Raw genomic sequence first — 23,713 nt, 5'->3', positions numbered from 1 at the left:
GTCTTTAAGGATCCAGGCAATAATAGTGACTCAAAGCTGAGAACCTTAAACAACATACTGCATCATCTCTTCCATTAAAGAAATAGTTTTAAAAGACAAATGTCTTACAGAAAGAAAGCAAAACCTGACTGCTGTGTAACAATCTTCACAATTTACCTAGAGCAGTATCAAACTCCCCACCATCCCTTGAGAAAGTGCTCAAAACTTGGACCATGCCTTTAGATAACTAGTTCCTTTAAAGTTTTTCCTCCAGTTAAAAACCCCCAAAAACTAGAATATCAATCTTAGAACCCACAAGACTACTCTTTGAAAATAAGGCTTAAGTGTTATATGTCAAGCCTTTTTAAAAGCTAAGGCAAAACCATGCACTTTTTGGTACAGATTTTATTGCAATACACAACTGCAATTCCCAAACACAAGTTATTTGTTTTAATCAAAATTTAGTCACAAGACCAGGCCGTAAGCCTTAATATTTGTCCATATATTTAAATTTTCAAGTATGATACAAACTTCAGAGGCAGCTCATATTCCTAATTGCGACAAAGAAAATGTTATATTTCTGTCCCAGCAAATTTAAGTGAATTTTCTGAGCTCTTCACTGGGGAATAGAGGTAAAAATCTTCAAACATTTACAAAGCTGCCAGTCCTTTTTCAGGATACAAATGACATTTAGAAATTTACTACCCAAGAACTGTTGATGATAACTGATGTCTATATTATTCAATTGTGAGCCTGGGTTATATAATTAGGATACTGGACAAATCTAAAGAAGAAAATGCAATAAAATTTAAAAATAAAGGCTTATAGGTTAGTAGATACCTTATCTCTACAGTCATGTGATATCTGAAGTATGTTTGATTTTCATAAGAGATTGGATAAAATTTTGCTGGAGTTCTACATCAAAAAACATCTTAAGTATATAAGGCAGTTTATACTGTAATACCAATTCCGTGGGCTTGTGTAAGTGAAGACAGTTTTAAAAAGCAGTTAGCATCTACACTGAGATACCTTCTAATAGGAAGACTGCTTGTTTTCGAAAAATCTTCACCAGAGTATCATCCAATTCAATTTCCTGTAGCTTAGAAATGAGCTGCTCCTCATTTCGACAAACCTTCTCTTGTGCATACAAGCCATCTGGCATTATTCGTTGCTGTCCCAGCCCTATCAATGCTACTTCCACAGCCAGCGTTAAATAAGATTCCCCTTCTTCTAAAAACTTGTGTGCAGGCAGGTGCTGGTACTCCAGAGATTTGCATTGCCCCATGTTCTCTGTAAAGGGCGACACAAAGAACAACACATCAGGAAATCATTAAAATCCATAATCTGCCTATAATGCCACATTTTTAAATGCTTCCTCTGTCAGTATTCATTTTTAAAAAATATTTAAATTATGAGTGCAATCTCAATATCCAATTATCCAATATAAACTACCTGATCCAATTCCACATCACAGAAATACACAAAACAATTAGGTTTTAAAAAATCCACTCTAGTAAAAATAAAAGTTTTCATTTTAAACTGCATGATTTGGAGAAAGGCAGTTTCTCCAGCTTTGTGTTAATAAGGCCAACATTGGATGATCTATTTCAATTTTTTTCCCCACCCATTTCTGTATCTCCTTAAAGCTTTAATGCTGTATAAGTGGAAAGGGAAGGTGCTTATACACCTGCATAGATTTCGGTTGAAGCTATTAGGATTATGCAAATACAGTAGGCCTGGGAACTCCACAATTTTAAAGCATTCTGTTTGCTAAAGCTCTCTTCACGCTTTTTTATTTGTTAGTTGCATTTATGATAAGCACGCATAATGTTTCTGACTTTTATTAACACTAGAAATGCTACTTTCAGTAAAGATTACTTGTAAATTCCACACAGACCAAGCCATAAATTGCTTTAAAGAGTACTACTGATTTATTTGGCACTTCACCAATACACCATATGACAAAATGCTATATCAACCTCTAACAGTTTATGGTCTAGTTTGGGAACAAAAAGTTGCAATGTACAGATGTAAGGAGATGGACAGCTGCAGCAAATGAGATGGCAAAATGCATTTAGTAGATTGTATATATGCGTGTTGGGGGAATTTACGTTTCAACACACTACCTTTATTTCATGGGGTTGTTTTGGGGTTTTTTTCTAATTGCAAAGAATCTGATTTCTTTTAATTAAAGCTATTCCAGAACTGGTGGATATGGGATTAGAAGTTTATTAAAGAAAATCTAATTGAATAAAATTAGTTTTGAGGAAAAACCCCAAGGAGATTTGGGATGTACATATCTATAGGTAGAGGAATGAATCAAGTTTCTGACCACACAGAAGGTGATAAGAAACTACCACAGAGATGGAAAGAGACTGAGAATAAGGAATAAATCAGTTAAGCTCCTGAGAAGCAAATACTGAAGTTAGAATGGGCATATCCATCCTGTCCGAAATCATGTATCAATACTACAATGCTATTTTCCAATTCATAACCTTTATAAACCATGTACTTTATAGACCATGTATGTTATAAATTTTAAGTGTTTTGTCATCACTTTGAAGTATTATGTACACTTGTAGCTAGGAAGTCAAATAATATCCTGGACCAGGTAGGAGGATCGGAGGTGGTGATCCTTCCCCTCTTCTCAGCACTGGTGAGCCCACACTTGGAGTGCCATGTTCAGTACTGGGCTCCCCATGGACCTACTGGAGCAGATTCAGTGAGGGGCCACAAAGATGATTAAAGGACTGGAGCATCTCCCATATGAGATACTGAGACAGCTGTGATTGTTTAGCCGGGAAAAGAAAAGGCTCAGGGGGATCTTACCAAAATATATAACTATCTAATGGGAGAATGTAAAGGAAACAGAGCCAGACTCTTCTCAGTGGTATCCTGTGACAGGACAAGAGGCAATGGGCACAAACTGAAATACAGGAAATTCCATCTGAGTATAAGAAAACACTTTTTTACTGTGAGGATGGTCAAACACTGTAAGAGGTTGCCCAGAAAGGTTGTATGGTGTTCATTCTTGGGACTATTCAAAACTCAACTGGACACAGTCCTGGGCAACTTGCTCTAGGTGACCCTGCTCTGATCAGAGTAGGTGGACTAGATGATCTCCAGAGAAGCCTTCCAACCTCAACAATTCTCTGATTTCCTGTGATTTCTCCAAAAGAGGATAGAGCAATGTATGTAAAGAGGGTTGCTGCTATAAACTCTTAATCAGTTTTATTTCAAGTGTAAAATACTGAATTGCCTTCAAGAATGAGTAACTGGTAATTTTTGAAGGCTTCATATAACAGTTTTACTTTAAACATTTTCTCTCCCTTGTGTTTTCTTAGGGAATGCAAATGTGAGTTCTTATACTGTAAAGACACTGGCTTTGAAGTTAATCAGGAAAGGTAAGATAGAAAAATGTCTCTGGTTACTGAAGACTTAGAGAAGATTGCTCCCTTTGCATGGCCTTACCCGTGAAGTCTGAGAATCCATGGAAGCTCTCATCATCCACCCTGCAGGCTTCAATCAGGCTACTGAAGAGGGTGCCAATTGGATCCAAAGGATGTCCTACCCAACCTTCAAGATTTGTTATTGAGGTTACTCCTATTTGGAGAAGTTCTGTGACAGAAAAGATGAAGGGAGGAGGGAGGGAAAGAGAGTGCATATTATCCCCTCAAAACAATTATAGAAGTGATTAAAATGCTCTTCTGCTTAGAAGGAAAAAATAGTGTGAATTCATTGCCCTTTGTAAATATGTTAAAAGAGGAAAAAAAGAAAATGGACAAAGGCCAAACATTTTGAGCACTAACAAAGTACATTATGGGTCAAAAATTTCAATTGCAGTATCTTTTGAAATCTCTAACTTGATACCTGTAACTTCTGAAATGTCTGCTGAAAAATTATTACAAAGACTTTTTTTGGTAAAATATTCACCACTGTTTCCTCACTCAAAAAATGCAGTACCATTTTCACATTTTAAGTGAAGCTGATGGCACTGAAATAAAATATTCTGAAATGTTCAGTTTTAATAAATAAAATATGAACTTATTGCATCTAAATATTTATTGAAGCAATAAACTCACAATGACAGTTCCTAATAAAAAAAAAGAAGAAAAAAAGTATAATGTGTTTAAATGAGGTATAAAAGAAAAAAATTGTCCTTTAAGTGCATTTTTTGTCATTCTAAAGTTTCAGTCAACAAATACCTTCATGGATACTTTGTTTGTAGCCCTCATCAATCAATCAATCAATCAATCAGTTACAACATGAAAAAATTGTTTAGCACAATGAATTGAAGGAAGTGTTGCTGCGGTAAAAGATGCTAGAGGTGACTCAAATCCCTTTTTTAACTAAGAATCTTACGGCAGTAGTTCCCCTTCAACTCCCCAGCTTTTTCTCCTAGATGCATACACAACTAAACTATGAGAGATAAGGTGCATTATGGGTGACCATTTAAAAATTGTATACAAGCCATTACAGATGCTCTGTTTCTCTGCTTATTACACACTAACTTGTACCTTTCTCTGCTCTGTCTTGTTCACAAAGTGCCATCTTTCTGAGTAATCATAAGTATTATCACAAAGCTTTAAAAGCTTGCTTCTTGCCTTTAAATGTGTGGAGCTACAAAATGAAACAGCCACACTGTTGAACTCAGTGTTCAGGACAGTGGCTTTTTTTAAAGAATCAACTGATATGTAATATGAAAAACAAAGTAGTAAATATTTGTCTTACTAACAAATAGCATGTGCTAAAAACAACAGTCAGAAGAACATAATATTACCAAAAAGGATTAATATCAATGACCTTACTGACTCACTTATATTCCATTTCATCTATTATGTCTACTTATGAGCTTCACTTGTGTCATGCCAAACAAAGGCTTCAGTCCTCCATTCATATAGAGATTTAACTTTAAATCATGCAACTAGTTCCACGAATGTCAGATCAGTCACATGAATGAAAGCTAAGTAGAAGCATGTGGTGGTTGCTGAACTGAAACTGTAGCTGCAGAATTATTCTGCTTATAGAGAAGACCAGCATATTTTTCACTATTAAAACAAACTTTTTTAAGCTTCAAACATAAGAGTGAAAAAACCCCAAACAAAGCAGTGAGTAACAACACAGAAATTACAAACTTCATGTTAAGGAAAGATATATTACATAATAAAAAGACTAGGAAAAATTCTCCTAAGTAATAATGCAAAGTGCTTTTAAGTTTTGTTGAAATCTAGGATCCACAATAGTGCTCAAAATTTCTTCCTTGGGTATTGTGAAATGAAGGCACATAGGAACTGACAAATAATTTTTTTTTCCAGTCAGATATCTACCTTGTCTTCAATTTCTAAATTAACATTTCTGTGAAAACACCTGCACATACAGTTAAAAAATTTACACATTTGACTTCACACTGGTATTTTTGCCTACAATGCATGAGGATACACATAGTTAAAAGTAGCAACAAAAATCTAAAATAAAATTTGAATTAAAGGTGTTCTTGTAGTAGCTGAGAATGTTATTCAAAATTTTCCACATGCATTCTTTAACCACAAAGTTACCCCTTTCTTCTCCCACTACCTCTCCAAACCTATGACAAAGTTCAGTGAAGGATTATTTTTGGAAGAATGTTCCTTCCAAAAATAGGGGTAGTGTTTAGAGGAACACCACAGAACATTTTATAAAGCCAGTGTTTCAAAAATTTGATTTCCAGTGATGCGAATCCTCTAAAGTTTAAGCATCATCAGAGACTTTTGGAAGAAACTGCCAAATTTGATAAATTTCTGTAGTGCAGACTTTACCTTGTCAACTTTAGGCTTCCACCTCAGAAATATATAGGCCTGCTAAATTACATGTCAGAGGAAAAAAATTATTTTAAATACCTGACATTTCAAATGCAAATCTCTGTTTAAAAGCCTATAAATTACACAGGATGAATATTTACACTGTGTAACCAAAACCTCTGATTGGAATAAAGGCCACATCATGTTAGATGTATTGCAGAAGGCAGGACAGGGCCCTTGCCCTGCAGAGCTCACAACTCAGCTTAAAAAAAACCTCCAACATCCAGAATATGACATTTCCACTATGATTGTTTGGACTGAAGAGTTAGTCACCTCTTTTGCTTTAGTTTCAAAAGCAGTTTTCTCATGCAAAGTTCCAGTCTGGTGTTATTGTCACCTTGTCATGTCCTTTGCCCTTCTCTCTTCCCCGCATTTACCTTTCTTCTGAGCCTGGAACATTTCCAGCTGTTTCTGCTGCTGCCTTCTTAGTGTGTTAACAATAGCTATTGCTAGCCTCAGTGCTTCTTGTGGGTATCCATGAGATCGTAACGCATCCACCCTCGCACAGGCTGTAGGAACATGTTCTAAAATGGAGACAATAATTGAGGAATAGCAATGCTTCCATGTCTGCAATAGCCTGTTTTTCTAGATTACTCAAAAGGACTTTTTTGTTTCCTTTGATTTGTTTTTAAAACTTTTCAAGAGAGAGTTAAAGGACTATTTCTGAGCCAACATTTCAAGGGAGCCTCTGTTCTTTTTGCCAGGCTTTTCATTCAGCTCCCTCCCTCCCCCCCAAAAAGAAAAAAAATAATGCCATAGAAACTGAACAAAGCAGCAAGTCATGGAAACATCTTTACGGTTTAGCCACTTACCATGCCAGAGGGGCCACCCTCGAGAGTCAAAGAGTGAGTTTTCAGTGTGTTCATGGTAACAGTAGTTGGTGTATAGGTCACTGCTGATAATGTGCTGTAAGTGGCTGTCCTGCCAGTGCAGTTCGCATGCCTCTATGGCTCGAGTGAACACTGTCCGATGTGGCCTGTTTGATGAATCTGTCATTTTCAGAAATTCGGAAAGCTGCATCAGCTTTTATTCATTCATATGTGAATCAGTCATCCACACTATTCTTTTCTTCTGCCTATTCACCAACCCCTAACTGATGGCAGTCTACCTTGACCCACTCTGCAAGGAGCAGACCACAGATGACATTTCACATCCTGTTACCCAACAGCTCAGGCAAAGTGTGTGCCATTCACTTTGCATTCAGAAAGATCTACAAAGCATCATGGCTAATGCTAAATAGGACATTGCAAAGGGAACAGCTAGATATGAAGGACATTAAACAGCACATACAGAATTCCCCTAAAAACAGACTAGAAAGTACATGGCACACAGCTACTCAAGCATCCCCAGCTTCTCTCCTTCTCAGACCCAGAGCCGCTAGGATGAGTGACAGATAAACATCACATAAAATATTTTTAGTTGTTCTCTTTGAGAAGTGACATTAACTTTGAGCACTTGTATAAATTTTTGCCATAAACATATACAAATACTGCAAAGAAAGCAAGGTACTGAGGCTATGGGACTGACAATCCTTTACTGCACATCTTCCTATGGCGAAAGTGCTCTGTCAGCATGGCACTGTGTCTATGAATGTCAAAATGTCATGTCAGAATTGCTACTAGCATGCCCAGGTTGGTCTGAACATCACGAGATCCAGAAAGCCAAACACCTCTGTAGGAAGTTACATGTTGCATGAACTTCTGTGCCCAGCTAGCTGCAAGATTTAAACATGAACCAAGTCTATTTCCTTCAGAGGTAAACTTCCAAGAGAAACAAGGAAAAACCCATCTAAGTCTAACTCTACCACCTTTCACAAGCATTTCATTTTAACTTCTATTAAATATGTATCAAAATATTGAGAAGTTTGATGATTATGAGGGGTTTTTTTCCCAGGTAAATAACCTGCATTTTCCTCAGTTTTTAGCAAAGTAGCAATCTTTGCTTGAAGATGACTAGAGAAGGCTTCTGTCAGGTTTGATAATCACATTTTAGATTAGAAAGCATGATATCGAGTAAGAAGAGACACCTCCTCCAAGAAGGCAGTGTTGCCTCTGCACCCCCCCACACCTGTCAATGAAGACTGTGCAACACAGAGTACATCCCACAAATAGCTGCTTTAGTTTCTCACATAGTTTAATGGAGTCACAACAGATCTCCCTTTAAGTATCAAAGGCTTTGTAACTGCAAAAAATAAAACCCCCAACACCAGAAGGGATATAAGATTATAGTCAAGCAACAAAACAACAGGCTTTTACATGACACTTCAGGGACATTCAATTTTTATGCAACAAGTATTTAGAAAGACCAAGTGAAAAGTTAGAAGACCTAACTTTCTTTAAAAACATTGCAGCCCCAGCACAAAAGTAAATCCTATTTATCCTTTCTGTGAGGACAGTATTAGTGAAAATAAATCTGGCTGGTCAATCCTCAACAAGAAAGTTACTTGTCCCAGGAAAGACTGCTGTATTCTGCTGCAAGGCTCAATTATATAAGATAGAGGCTATATTATGTGTTGCAGTCAGTGCATATATTTAGGCTCACCTTGGTTAGCATTTGCGCCCTGAGGCAAAGCATTGGTTAAATTGGGCAGCTCGTTTCCATGGTTTCCATCTTCCCAGGGACAAACATCCACACCATTCCATTTTTTCAGCTGTTTAAGCCAACTGACCTTCTGCTCCAACTTGCAGTGGGGATTTAAGACTATACACATCCATAGAGCACCTGATTTTAAAGAAAATTGCTAAATTAGGTTTTTTAATAAAAATGCAGCAGCCAATGGCTATTTGCAAACTTTTATTCTGTAACACTTTTCCTCCCCTCTAAGGCTACACTGCTTGTTTCCCAACTATGCCTGACACCAGGCAGACTGAATTCCTGATGCAGAATCTTGGAGCTGGTGTGGCCCATCCAAAGCAGTTTAAAGACTGTATCAAGCCAATCTTCTCAATTAAAAGGCATTAAACAGGTCTTTTTTGTTAGGAAATCCATAGTTCATAATGTATGGCCCATCAGACAAAAGTAAACAAAAATTCACATAAAGTTACAGTAGGAAATTAACCAAGTTATTCTTCTAATTTTTGTACGAAAACTATGTATCTTCCAGCTTCACATTACAGGAACCAAATAAGTGCATTAGTAAGACATGAATTTTCTAAACATATACTTCCACACCTGAAACCCAGCAGAAGTAGAGATCCAGTAGATTTGTGCAGTCTAGATATTTTTGCTGCTTCTACTTCAGCTATTTGGTTACACTAGAAAATGTCATACATTTTTTGTTTACAGAGCTCAAAGGGAAAGCTAATTTGCACTGACATTTCACATGTACCATCACTTTAGAACCTGCTTCCTGATACTATAGAGCAGGGCAGGCATAAATAGATCAGGGTCTTTAGCAACAATTTTCAAATGGAAAGATTTTTCCCTAAATCAGCTGTTTCTTCATCAGGGTGAACTTTGACACAAGCATGAAGACATCTGAAAGTACTGTTCATTTGCTCATTAAGAACATGCCTGGTACACTACAAGAGATTTCACAGAATCACAGAATATTCTGAATTGGAAGGGACTCACTAGGATCATCAAAGTTCAACTCGTGGCCCTGCACAGGATGGCCTCAAGAATAAAATTAAAAGAATACGTTTAAATTATGTAATCTTCAGGACAGGCTGAAAAAAGAAGAATAAAAATGCAGCCGATTCTTCCAAGAAACTAGAATTCTCACATTTAAGCATTCTTTTGCCAACTAAGAATGTAAAATGGATACCCAAACCACAGGTCATCACATTACATTCATTCCTAAATTAACTCAGTATGTTGTTATGCCACAGCACAGGAGCCAGTGGAAAAACAGAGCTTCATCCTTAAGGGTTCAAGTCTGCTTACTATTCAGACTGACATGGAATGAGGAAGCAATATCAAAGAAATTTTGAAACCACAACAAAATATGATACAGTATAGTGCAGAACACCAGAGAGCCACTACTCTAATGCACATTATTACTACACAATAGTTACATACAGTAGAACATGCAGCTTGTTGGTTTTTTGTTTGCATTTTTTGGGAGATTTTGTCTTTGTGTTTTTTTGGTTCAGTTTTGGGTTTTGGTTTTTTTAAGTGCCATGGGAGTGAAAAAAGCAAATACTGTTTTAAAAAACTTCTTTTAAAATCAAATCATATGATTTAGACACACTGTTCAACACACTTCACTCCCCAGAGTCAAATTATAGAATAGAATCATAGAATGGTTTGGGTTGCAAGGGACCTTTAAAGGTCATCTAGTCCAACCCCCTTGCAATGAGCAGGGACACCTTCAAACTAGATCAGGTTTTTCAGAGCCCCGTCCAACTTTACCTTGAATATTTCCAGGGATGGGGCATCCACCACCTCTCTGGGCAACCTATGCCAGTGTTTTACCACCCTCACTGTAAAAAACTTCTTCCTTATATCTACCCTCTTTCAGTTTAAAAGCATTATCACTTGTCCTATTGTTACAGGCCCTACTAAAAAGTTTGTCCCCATCTTTCTTGTAAGACCCCTTTAAGTACTGAAAGGCTGCTACAAGGTCTCCTTGAAGCCCTCTCTTCTCCAGGCTGAACAGCCCCAACTCTCTCAGTCTGTCTTCATAGGAGACATTCTTCAGCCCTTTGATCATCTTTGTGACTCTCCTCTAGACCCACTCTAACAGGTCGATGTCCTTCCTGTGTTGGGGACTGTGGCAGGACCTTTCACCCCTGATACAGCAAAAACTTATCTCCCTGTAACATATGGGTAGGTTAGGCCGGAATGGTTTGTCATGTGATGAGTTATCTCAACTGAAAACCTCCTTAGCCAGCAATGCACATCCTGGCTTGAATGGTGAGAATGGAAAACCTAAAATTAGTGACTGCAGAGCACAAGCATTTTTACAACTAAAAAAGACCACTATGATTTCATGAAAATCAGAAATCTCTTATACACTCTCTGAGTGCATAGAGAGTTCTCGATGTTAAGATGTTGGCATTGAGTTACTTCCCTGGGATTGAGAGAAATTGGGAGATTCTCTGCACACCGCTATCATTCATTGGTAAGTGACATTGACTCCTAATCTATACAATTTCTTCGCTAGCTGTAACATAGGTACCTTTATTATAGTGCGCTGTATTTTTATCTACTAGTAGTTCTTTGTGTTATCCTGTGTAGTAAGTAATCTGTTTAAGTCTTATGTCTGTTTCCTTAGCCTATTCAAATAAATAATTCATGTTGTAATAGGCTTGATTGGTCATTATTAAGAACTTGCGAGCAAGAGTGGGTTTTGGGGTGCTGGTCACCTCAATAAAGCTACTGCCTACTGCCAGAAACCTGGAAAGGCAGGGACTTGTCTAAATTCTTCCCTCTCCATTTGTAACAGGGACCCCAGAGTTGGAGGCAGCACTGCAAGTGGGGTCTCACCAGAGCAGAGTAGAGGGGGAGAATCACCTCCCTTGCCCTGCTGTCCACACTGGTTTGGATGCAGCCCAGGATATGATTAGCTTTCTGGGCTGCAAGTGCACATTGCTGGCTCATGTCCAGCCTCTCATCCACCAGCACCCCAAAATCCTTCTCTGCAGGGCTGCTCTCAATCCTTTCATTCCTCAGCCTATATTGATACCAGGGGTTGCCCTGACCCAGGTGCAGAACCTCACACTTGGCCTTGTTGAACCTCATGAGGTTCTCGTGGGCCCACTTCTTGAGCTTGTCCAAGTCATTCTGGATGGCATTACAACTGGTTCTTCTTATTAAGCATCAATGCATTCAGTATTGCCCTAGACAAAGGACTATATTTCTTGCAACATAAAAAACAAAACAGAAGATGAGACATATTGGAAATCCTTGCAGAATAGTTATCTTGGTCTTATTTATTTTATAAATGAATTATTACTTTAGGGCACTGAGGAGTCACTGTACCTCTCAGCATCTTAAAAAAAAAAAGCCAATTTAATACTTTGTAACCAGATTCCCAGTGATTTGAGACTGAAGCAAAAGCAAAGTGAAATATCTTAACCACATGCAGCAAGTATTTCAATCATCCAGCAAGGTGGAGTGTACACTACTGATTACAGTGTGCCCCTACAAAATGACTGGCCTTTTTCTGCATCTCAGAAACACCACTAGAAACAAAGGAATTCACTTGCCTTCTTCAGAGGCTTCACTATGCATGTGGTACATCTAAGAGGCAGAAAAGGGAAGAGATACTCCAAAGTACCAAAATCCTTTAAAAACTTCTTTGGTTTAAAGAGGAAGCCTCAGAAATCCATGCTATTTTTATGCAAATGAACACAAGGACAAGGGTATTTCTATTAACCACACACAAACCACTTAAGGAAGGAGCCTGGAGGATATTCTTCCTATTTCACTCTGATGCTGATCTATAGAAGCCGTCATCACCAGCCTGAAAGCTTACAATGTCATCAAAGGATTCTCTATTTTCTGCCTAATGGCCCCTATATGGGGAAACTACTGACCACACTTACCCCATACTACAGATAAGGCTTATGGAAAAATGAACAGCAGCTAGTTGTAATTAATTTGTGGGGAACTGTCTTAGGGTGATTTTATGATAGTACTGTATTCCCCTATCATCTGCTTATTGCCCAGAAATGGGTCCCGTGGCTTTAAGCTAGGTCCCAGGGAAAGGGAGGGGAAGCCGAGCAAATTCTTCAGCACGGTTTGTGTTCAAAGACGCACACACTCCCCTGCATTCTCACTGCTGTAGAGCCGAGGGAGCACCTTCCTGCTTTTAGCTAGCCTGTTAGCTGAGGCAAGAAATTTTCCCAGGACTGCATACCGAAATCCTCCAGAACTACTTCTTCTTTTGGAACTGTTCGGCTTAGCTGTGATCCGAGTCCCAGATCATCGGACCCCGTGGACCGGCAGGGAGGCTGCGGGGACACCACATCCCAGCCTTGGGCCTCAGGAGGGGCCAAGCCAGCTACAGACAGAACTCTAAAACCAGCAGCTTTCTCAGCATCGAGGAAGTTTATTATCTAACATTACTCATTTTTTTACTTTGTCCTGCCGGCACTCTGCTCGTTAAATAAATAATTTTTTTCACTTTCATCCAAGAAATTCCTTTCATATTGGTGGGGGAGGGAGTGCTGAAACCTGTCTTCTGGGGAGGAGACATTCCTTCCAGAGCCTTTCCCCCTAAACTTATCTCAAACCGAGACAGGAACATATCTAAATCCCTTTCTTGTGACCTCAGCCTGGAAACTGCTGTTGGCAACAGCCTATACTCAAAAGAAGTTTGCCAAAATACATTCCTGGCATTCTCAAGTAAGTTTACCTGTTTAACTAGATTTAATGATGTCACCCGCAGTATGAACAAATGCCTCATTAAATGGAAAAAAAAAAAAAGAAAAAAAATCAAAACAGACAATGTGTTTGTTTTTACATATTCTGGTTTTATAACATAGCTCACATTTTTGTTTCTCTTTCCCCAGGCACCAAATATCTTTTTATACCAGATCTCAGAAGGCTGACACATCCCCTTCTCTCCCACCCCCCAAACTAAACCAAAAGAAAGGTTCTGATTTGGATCCATTGACTGTGACCCATGTCTTTCCAATGTGAAGCTCCTCACAGCACAGTGGCAAAATATCACAAAACAATATACAAAATTTCCCCCCCCAGAAGATAACTGGAAGACAAGTCATGCTGTGATTGCAATTTGATATTAATTTCACAAGGGAATGAATATTAGAACTGTCATAATGGAGTGAGGAATTGCCTATTTTGGTTCAAAAAACACTAATCCTTTTGACCTGGAAAAAGCCAGCTTTGCCAAAACAGACCTTTCGTTCAAATAGCCCTCTTTGAAAATTCATGATTGTCATTCATCTTTAGTGGACCTCACACCACAAAGAAATAGGTTACATTACTGCTTTACACAATGAATGCATGCCTTGTAGAGGGAACATCAGTACTTTTGTATTTCTCAGTAGACATCCATACCTCTGAATTCATGAGGGAGAAAGGAACAGAATGCCTTTACACTGGTCAGGATTTAAACATGCAAATTGAAAAACATTAAGAAGAATTTAGTCACTGTAAAAATAGGTGTAATAATTACACATCTTGTGTATGCATGTATTCATGAAGTCAAAGAAAGTGCAAAGAATGTATACAGACTCTCCAAAGAGATTAAGCATTGCTCACTTTTCATATTTTACTCTTATCCCAGTAAATGGGAGGGTGGTGGTGGAAACAAATTTTAGTGGGGGTTAGGATACTGAGCATGATTGAAGATCCAGTGTACAACTCTGTTAGACTGATTGCAGTCTTCTCAAGAAATATGCTTTTCCTAGAAATATAATACTATCTTGTCAGGGCTACTGTAATAGCCCTGGTTTGGGTCAGCATTTCCTCATTTACAATATTTGTATAATCAGTGGCTGAAACTTGGCCTTGGCCTTAGAATTTTACTATATACTTAAGACCAATCTATTTATTTGCAAAATTAATACATGCAAGAAACTGATGCATGTTTGACATGTGTCATAGGTTAGCAAGCATAGTCCCGGAAGGGACGTCCTTGCTAAGGGGTGCTTACAGTTTCCTCTGGGAACTGATAGAACCTATCAGCTGGCCAGTTTGAATATGGACAATTCTCTAAGCCACTTAAAGTTGTGATCACCTCTGTTATCCACATTTAAGAATAGGCAAACTCCCCCTCCAAGCTCTCTCTCGTTTCCGGCCCCGGGACAGGTGGCTGCGGGCCCCGTGTGGGGGCCAGCGGGCCCGGCCAGGCCCTGCTTGGGCCAGGCCGGGCCGGGCCACGGCCATCCTGAAGCCATGGACCTGTTCCAGCCATGGAACCCCCCCCACTGCCTTGCCGTGGGCAGCCGGAGCGGCTCGGCTCTCCCCCCCCCTCCACTGCGATAAGAAAAATTCAACATTCCAGCTGCAAAGCTGCAAGGCCGAGGTGAGATTAACCCTTTTTATTGCTGTGAAGAGCTGAAAACCTGAGGGAAGAGAGAGAGGAGATGCTTAAAGCTGAAAGTCTGTTGTGAAGCTATGATATATCAGAGTATCCTGTTGTAATTCCATGAAGATATGGGGGGGTGGAGTGTTCAACTCGTGAGCAAAAGCACCTGCGCTGAGATAGGCAGATGCTGACGCAGCTGTAATTTCATGAGAAGTTTGGACAGGGAGAGATGAACCAGATGAGGACTTTTGCTCCAAACGGGAAAGGAGAAAACCTCAGTCCGTAGAGATGAACCAGATGAGGACTTTTGCTCCAAATGGGAAAGGAGAAAACCTCAGTCCCTAGAGATGCTCCCAGAGATAGTCCTAACGATGAAGATGATGAAGACCCTTTGCTCCCAGGGAAGGAGAAGGGCCTCTGTTTTTGTTTCTGAACGGCTCAACCTTAAAATTATACCCCAAAAAACTTCAAGAGTGGACCCTCGAAAGCAGTTGCGGGAAAAGCTGCAAGTCGGGGGAAAGGACTCACACGCAGGCAGAGAGACTCCTCTTCCTAAACGGACTGAACGATATTTGGAAGTGGGCGGCTGTCTCGTTGTGATAATGTTTTCATAGCATGAGCAAGAAGAGACTTCTCTTTCTAAATGGACTGAACAAGGTTATTATGGAAGTGGTAAACAGACTGAACATCTTAAGGGTTGTCTTTTCACATTGTCAGTGGGAGAAGGGAGGAAGGTGGGGGGAGGAGGAGAGTTCTGAAGGTGGTATAATTTTTTTTTTTTCCTCTTTTAGGTCTGTTAATAAACTTCTTTATATTCTTTCAAGTTTGGTGCCTGTTTTGCATTTCTCCTAATTCTTATCTCACAGCAGATAAACAGTAATGAGTATTTTGGACCAAACCACTACAACATGTCTTTGCTCTTCCCATTAATCATAGAATGGTTTGCATGTTAATGCATGTCTCTTAAAAAAACTAAAAACCCAAAAGCTAACAAGTTGGTAACATTTGATTATTTCAAAGAAAGTAGATCCAGGTAAACAAGATCATTCCCTTTGTGCAACAGACAAATTGGCTTCAGCACTTGCCACTGTGCCCCATTTGAGCCTAATCAATTCTATTACAAAAGTATAATTTTCCAGCACTGGAAGTGCCAGAAGAGAAACAATAATAGAAGACAGAAACTGTGATTCCTGTAAAAAAGAAGTGTCAGTAAAGGATTTTAAAGTGGGAGCCTCTTAAAGTGCAACAGCCACTTGGAAACCTCAAAGAAGTAGTGTATGATATTTACTGCTTCTTGAAAAGAAGGAAAAATGCCTTCAGAATGACTGGCAAATCCACCTCCCTCCTCGAGGAACAGAGAGATCTTCAACAGAACAAAGCATACTGAGAAGTCCCACTGAAGAATGCTCCAAATGAACAGTTGATTTATGGAGTACTGAAGATAGGCCAAGCACTTAAGTGCTGGTCTCAACAAGAATCACAGAATCATTTCGGTTGGAAAAGACCTCCAAGATCGAGTTCAACTTTTGACCAATCTCTACCATATCAACTAGACCATAGCACTAAGTGCCACATCCAGTTGTTTCTTAAACACCTCCAGGAATGGTGACTCCACAACCTCCCTGGGCAGCCCATTCCAATGCTTGATACCCTTTCAGTGAAGAAATTCTTTCTGATGTCCAACCTGAACCTCCCCTGGCAACAGCCATTCCCTGTTGTCCTGTTGCTATGGCTGCCTGGGAGAAAAGGCCTACTCCCACCTGGCTACAACCTCTATTCAAGTAGTTTTAAAGAGTGAGACAATCTGCACTGAGCCTCCTTTTCTACAGGATAAACACCCTCAGCTGCTCCTCAAAAGACACTCCCTAGACCCTTCACCAGCTTAATTGCCCCCTGAGGACATGCTTCAGCACCTCAATGTCTGTCTTGTAGTGAGGGACTGAGAACTGGACACAGTACTTGAGATGTGGCCTCACTAATGCAGAGGGGACAATCACTTCCCTGGTCCTGCTGGCCACACTATTTTTCTGATACAGACCAGGGTGCTATTGGCCTTCTTGGCCACCTGGGCACATGCTGGCTCATGTTCAGCCAGATGTCAACCAGCACCTCCAGGTCCTTTTCCAACTGGCTGCTTTCCAGCCAATCTGCCTCTAGCCTGTAGCACTGCATGGCATTGTTGTGACCCAAGTGCAGGACTTGGCATTTGGCCTGTTTGAACCTCATACTGTTGTTCTCAACCCATCCATCCAGCCTGTCCAGATCCCTCTGCAGACCCTTCCTACCCTCCAGCAGATCAATGCTCCCACCCAACTTAGTGTTGTTTGCGAACTTACTGAGGGTGCACTTGACCCCCTCATCCAGATCATCGATAAAGCTATTTAAACAGGACTGGCTGCAATATTGAGCCCTGGGGAACCCCACTAGTGACCAGCCACCAACTGAATGTGGCACCATTTACCACCACTCTCTGGGCCCAGCCATCCAGCCAGTTCTTAACCGAGCAAAAAGTGCACCTGTCCAAGCCATGGGCTGCCAGCTTGTCAAGAAGAATGCCGTAGGAGACAGTATAAAGGGCTTTACTGAAGTCCAGGTAGACACATCCATAGCCTCTCCTCATCCACTAGGCAGGTCACCTGGTCAGAAAAGGAGATCAGGTTGGTCAAACAGGACCCGCCTTTCCTTAAACCCATGCTGGCTGGGCCTGATGCCCTGGTTGTCCTGTATGTGCTGTATGATTACACTCAAGGTGATCTGTTCCATAACCTCCCTTGGTACCAAGGCCAGGCTGAAAGGCCCTGGATCCTCCTTCTGACCCTTCTTGTAGATGGGCATCACATTGGCCAACCTCCAGTCACCTTGGGCCTCCATGGTTAGCCAGGACTGATGATAAATGATGGAGAGCACCTTAGCAAGCTCTTCCGCCAGCTCCCTCAGCACCCTCAGATGAATCCTATCTGGCCCTATAGACTTGTGAGTGTCTAAGTGTCTCAGCAGATCACTAACTACCTCCCCCTGGATTGCAGAGGGTCTATTCTGCTCCCCATCTCTGTCTACCAGATAAGAGGTCTGGCTGCCCTGAGGATAACCAGTCTTACTGTTAAAGACTGAGGCAAAGGAGTCATTAAGTATCCCAGCCTTTTCCTCATCCTTGGTAACAATGTTCCCCCTCTCGACCAATAAGGGATGGAGATTTTCCTTGGCCCTCCTCTTGTTGCTGGCATATTTATAAAAACACTTTTTACGATCTTTCATAGCAGTGGCCAGATTGAGTTCTAGTTGAGCTTTTGCCTTTCTAATTTTCTCTCTACATGATCTAGCAACATCCTTAAACATTTCCCGAGTTGCCTTCCCCTCCTTCCAAGGGTCATAAACCCTCTTTTTTCCCTGAGTTCCTGAAAAAGCTCCCTGTTCAGACAAGCTCGTCTTTAGGCACATAGGGACAACCTGCTCCTGCACCTTCAAGATTCCCTTCTTAAAGAATGTTCAGCCTTCCTGGGCCTCTGTTATTAAGGACTCTTTCCCAGGGTACTCTCTGAACCAGTGTCCTGAACATGCCAAAGTCTGCCCTCCGTAAATCCAAGGTCGAGGTTTTGTTGATCCCCTTCCTTACTTCACCAATAATCAAAATCATTTCATGGTCGCTGTGCCCAAGACAGCCTCCGACCACCACATCTCCCACCAGTCCTTCTCTGTTTGCAAACAGCAGGTCTAGCAGCGTCCCACTCCGGTAGGCTCACTCACTAGCTGTGTCAGGAAGTTCTCTTCCACACACTCCAGGAACCTCCTAGACTGCCTCTTCTCCACTGTGTTGAGTTTCCAGCAGATATCTGGCAGGTTAAAATCTCCCACAAGAACAAGGGCTGACAATCGTGAAACATCAATCAGTTGCTTCTAGAATAGTCCATCCACCTCTTCATCCTGGTTGGGTGGTCTATAACAGACTCCCACCAGGATCTCTGCCTTGTTGGCCTTGCCCATGATTCTTACCCATGGGCACAAGAGCTTACCATCACTATCCTTGAGCTCTATACAGTTAAAACACTCCTAAATGTACAGAACTACCCCACCTCCTTCCTCTCCTGTCCATTCTGGAGAGCTTGGAGCCATCCATTGCAGTATTAAGGAAACTTCCCTGTCCGACCATCCAGGAGCCACTCTGGTACTCACCCTCACACCACCTGAGCTGGAACTGAAGCCCCTTCACAGCTACACTCCCCACACTCACACAGTCAGACCAGGTTTCCTTACTGGCTCGACCCCAGGTTTCCCATAGCAGGCTCTCAGACATCCAGATCCTTCTAATAGTTTAATCTTGGTGCAATAAATAAATAAAAAAATAACATCTGGGTGCCTCTGAGGAGGGACCCCAAACAAAGGAACCTCTGGGCTTTTATACCCTCACAGTCTAAGTACAGGAAAGTCTGGGGGTCTTCGGCTCCTGCTGTGTCTCTCAGTGTCCGGTCCTCTGGCTTTGCCACAGGTCCCGGTGTCCTTTGTTATACAAAGGGTTGGCAGTTCATGGCCTCTTGCCTCAGGCTCAGGCTCTGGCTCCTGCCCCTCAGAGCTCAACCTGCAGCTCACACTGCAGCTGCAAACTGAGCTACCTGCACTAAATATATTCCTTAACACCATCACTCCAGTCATGCGAGTCATCCCACCACATTTCTGTGATGGCAACTATGTCAGAGCTTTCCTGCTGCACAATGGCCTCCAGTTCCTCCTGTTTGTTACCCACACTGCTGCATTGGTGTAAATGCACTTGAGCTGGGCTATTGATTTCATCCCCAACACTGGCCTGCTGCCCCCGGGCTCATCTCTAGCGAGCCTGCTCTAATTCCCTTCCCCTTTCAAATCTAGTTTAAAGCTCTCTCAATCAGCCCTGCCAACTCACAGACTAGAATCCTTTTCCCCCTTTTAGACAGGCAAAACCCATGTCTCCAGCAGGCCTGATGCTGTATAAACCACCCCATGATCAAAAAAGCCAAAATTCCACCAATGGCACCAGTCTTTAAGCCACATGTTGATCAGGTGTGTTTTCCTGTTCCTTTCAGCATTCTTCCCTGCTACCGAAGGAATTGAAGAAAACACCACCTGTGCTCCTGGACAAATCCCTGGAGTCCCAAGGAAAAGCACTCTTGGCATTCAGTTGGATACAAGTTGCAATTTTATTCATAAAAAGAATACCTTAATGCACTCTGGTTTCTCTATGCAGTCTTCAGGGAAAAAAAGCTTGGTATGGGTCCTGAGGTTTTTTCTGAGAATAGAATGTTTCATTTTGCTCGATTCATTCTATTACTGAATTAAACTTAGATGTATTGGTATTGACAAGTGCTTCATGCTGATTGTATTGTATATGATAGTATAATCACTCCCCATGCATTTCACACTAGCTGGTTGATTAACACAATAGACTACCTGCAGCACTGATGGCAAGAGGGAATCATTGCCCTTCTGCACACTAAAATTCAAATGTGCATTAGGAGTGATAGTGTAAACCAGGGACAAAAATAGTGTGTAATTCCTTAAATTTCTCTTTCTCTCTTGCTGCCTACATCTGCTCCAAGGGTTAAAGGCACATTTGTATTCAGCTGAAAGAAAACAGGTATTTACATTTTGAGATTCTATTCTAAATGATCATTAACTACTTGCTCCATCTGTGTGTGTGAAGTAATGAAACACTCCTGCTCCCATCTTCCTGAATTTTCAGCATTCAGCACAATGAAAAAAGGAACTAACAAAGCACTTCTGACATTTTGCATTACCCTGTTGTTCTGGGTTATGCCTTTTTCAGTTTATTTTAAAAACAGCCACATCTTTGTGGACACTCTGCCATTTGACTAAAGGGTTTCATAGAAGAAGAGAAATTTGCTTGAAAGGTGTAGTTTACAGTATCATAGCCTGAGACTACAATCCCCTAAGAGAGCATTTAGGTATCTGTCACATGTCCATTAGATGCCTCTCTATGTACTTATAATACCCTATAACCTAATCACCACAGCAAGGCATGGGCTATTAGTCTATAAAGCTAGGGGAAAGTATAAAGCACCTGCAAATGAATCTCACTGATTAACTTCCTTAATATCCACAAAACCATTCATTTGCTCATAAACAGTCAATTGAAGGTGAAAACACTGCTAATACTAGCACAAATAGTACAAAACCACTCTATGAATAACGACACTATTCTTCACAATTTTAAGTAGTTGTCAGCATTTACAGCTAGGCAGTGAACATAAAGTATGCTCCTGCTCAAAACAGAGACTAGATACTTTATCAGATATTTTAACTGGCAATACACAGTATATTTTTAGAATAAAAGTTAATGTCACTACTAAGTATAAATACACTACTCTATATCTAAATCTATCATAGAGATGAATGAATTACTCAGTTAATTCTTTTAGGAAGATGCAAAACTGGACAAGTTTGAGAAGTTTGTCAAACAAAACAAGATATTCATTAAAAAAAGGGATGAAAGTACATCTCATTTTTTAAGAGTGGAGCAAGTGCAAACACTCCCTTGTATGGTGGAAAAGGTCAGGAGAAATGTATGATTGCCACAACTATGTTCACAGAAAGTAAATAATCCACTATAAATAACCAGAAGAACACATTGTGATTGTCTAGTCTGAATTCCTTCATACTTTAAGATTTCCTGAGCTCATTTTACCTTCAAGTCCACAAGTGATGGTCGAGTTTTTGCAAAAAACAGCATACTTAATGTCATACATGAAATCCCTATTTGTGCTTGGTCTTTGCATATTAAGTGCTTTAATTAATTAATTTTGAGTTAATTATTTTTAAATTGAATGTTACAATTAACCCATCAGCCCAGGTACAAAAATCCAGTTCCATTATCAGTGTTTTCAATTGTTTAAAGTAGTTTATTAAGAGAGTTGCACCCTTCCCAGTTAAAATTTTCCCAGTTAAAAATCACAAACTTGCCCCTTTTCAAGCTTCAAACCACTGGTACACCATAAGAGTTACCTTTCCTGTGTTTACTGTATACTTTTACAAGTGTTTTGAGATGTGTTAGATGTATTTTAATACTTTTTTGTAGGTGGTTTTCACTTGCATTCTAATTCCAAGGCCAAAACCCCACCCAGTCTTAATAGCCAGCAGCTATTTTTAGCCACAAAGCCATTACTCTGCAGGCAAGCTCCATGGCAACCTGAATACCTGAATTTTAATGAAGGCATTGTATTCCCTTATCTCAACTGATACCACCCTCCCCCAACAACGATGAGCCATTGGTGGACGGAGATGATCCATCAAAGGGAAAGCACCAATCACTTTGGACCGAAGGGGTGGGCTGTGGGCAGACTGGGGGCGGAGCAAAAACTATAAAAAGGATGAAGCCGAGAGGCGGGGTCTCTTTTCCCCTCTTGCTCTCTCCAGACTAGCTGTGGGAGACGTCGGTGCTGGGCATTCAAAGCCTTACCCCTTTTAAGGGGCTTTTAGTAATTTTTAAAGTCAGCCCAGCACTGCAAGTTCTTTTTCTCTACCTGAGGTCTAGTGCTGTCTCAGCCAGAAGATCTCAAATCCCTGCGCTCCTGGGGCATACCATCTACTGAGCCATAGGATCCCAAATTTTTATATTTTTCTAATTTCTGTAATTTTTCAATTTTTCTGTTTTCAATAAATTAATCTTTTTAAGAGTTGTCTCATTTCTCACACTTAAAAATTTAACATTTCCAGTGTGATAATTTTGCACAGCTGGTTAGCTGATCTACTGCCTGGCTACCATGACTTCAAAATTCTAAGCTTATTTCTAGTTTTCTAGATAAATTTGTCCAGCTCCAATTATAATATTCAGTTGCCTTTTGTTTGAATGGTAGAAGGGTCTTCATTATCAAGTTTTAGTGTATGTGGGTCTCTTAAATAATGATCATCTTCCTTTGTCTTGCATGACAGGCCCGAGCAGACCGAGATTCTTGCATTTCTCACTTTAGATTACTTTTCCAATTTTTCAGTTATTTTTCCAGTATCCATTCAAGACAGAAAACTGAAAAATTCCAGATTGCTGGAATGTAGAAATTAATGAAGATTCAGTAATTCCTCTCCATCAATCTATTACTTCTCCTTAGCTGTGATATTTACTAGAAATGGCATCAACAAATTAAATAGCAGCTTAATGTTATTGAAGTATTAAAAAAAGAGGAAGTAAAAAAAAAAAAAGCTAAGTACCAGTTTGGGCTCACAGTAAAACTCTGACCTTAAAGTTGTAAGTCACGACTCTACAGTTAGGGCCACAATAAGTTTTATACCAGCTCCAATGCAGAACAATTTTTAGAACATTTTAGGACATTAATAAATAAATCAGTTCAACAGGGAATAAAAACTCCAAGAATTGTTTTAATGTGGATACTTGAAGAAATTTGGCTCCTACTGTAGAAGTACTTTCCATCCAACTGAATTAAATGGAAACCCAAGCTTTCTGCATGGCATTAAAAATAACTTCCTAAACCCCAAGCACTCAATCTATGCTTATAGACTGTCTTGGGGTGACTTTATGATGTGTACCCCCTATCGCTGCTCTATGCCCAGACATGATTCCTGTGCCTTTCTGTGTCTTTAAAACTGGGTGCGAGAGAAAGAAAAAAAAAAAGCTAGACGAACTTTTCAAAGCAGTTTGTGCTCCAAGGTCATTCTATCTCCTCTGTGTGCTTCTGCGGCAGCAAGAGCAGAGGAAGCACCCTTTCCTACTTTTCAGCCAGCTTTCAGCTCTGTTTCTCTGGAGAGGGACGGAGAGTTAAACTTTTTTTCCCCTGGGACTTTGGTTTCTTCTTCTTCTCTTCTGGACTGTTCAGAACACCAAAACATCGGCTGAGAGACCTTACACCTCAGCCCGGAGGGGCCCAAGCCGACCCAGTTCCGAAGAGGAGAAGGCCACACCCACAAAGGACTCTGGAAATTTACCAGGTTCTCTCCACAGCAAGAGAACTTATTT

The 23,713-nt window shown here is 40.5% G+C and overlaps 1 protein-coding gene across 1 annotated transcript in view; it reads right to left on the bottom strand.

Annotated features, from left to right (window-relative positions):
* Positions 1-23,713, bottom strand: part of LOC116437343 (zinc finger SWIM domain-containing protein 6-like) — a 405,850-nt gene that overhangs the window by 85,087 nt on the left and 297,050 nt on the right. Inside the window, exons 5-9 of the mRNA XM_032095013.1 lie at positions 8,358-8,537; positions 6,629-6,805; positions 6,194-6,340; positions 3,451-3,597; positions 1,009-1,269 (exon numbers count right to left, since the gene is read on the bottom strand). Coding sequence (XP_031950904.1) covers positions 1,009-1,269; positions 3,451-3,597; positions 6,194-6,340; positions 6,629-6,805; positions 8,358-8,537 — 912 coding nt within the window. The remainder of the gene's footprint in view (positions 1-1,008; positions 1,270-3,450; positions 3,598-6,193; positions 6,341-6,628; positions 6,806-8,357; positions 8,538-23,713) is intronic.

This window comes from Corvus moneduloides, chromosome W (assembly GCF_009650955.1).
Source record: "Corvus moneduloides isolate bCorMon1 chromosome W, bCorMon1.pri, whole genome shotgun sequence".
Taxonomy (NCBI): Eukaryota; Metazoa; Chordata; class Aves; order Passeriformes; family Corvidae; genus Corvus; species Corvus moneduloides.
The sequence above is the reverse complement of the archived record's forward strand: the minus strand, read 5'-3'. Positions and strand labels throughout refer to the sequence as shown.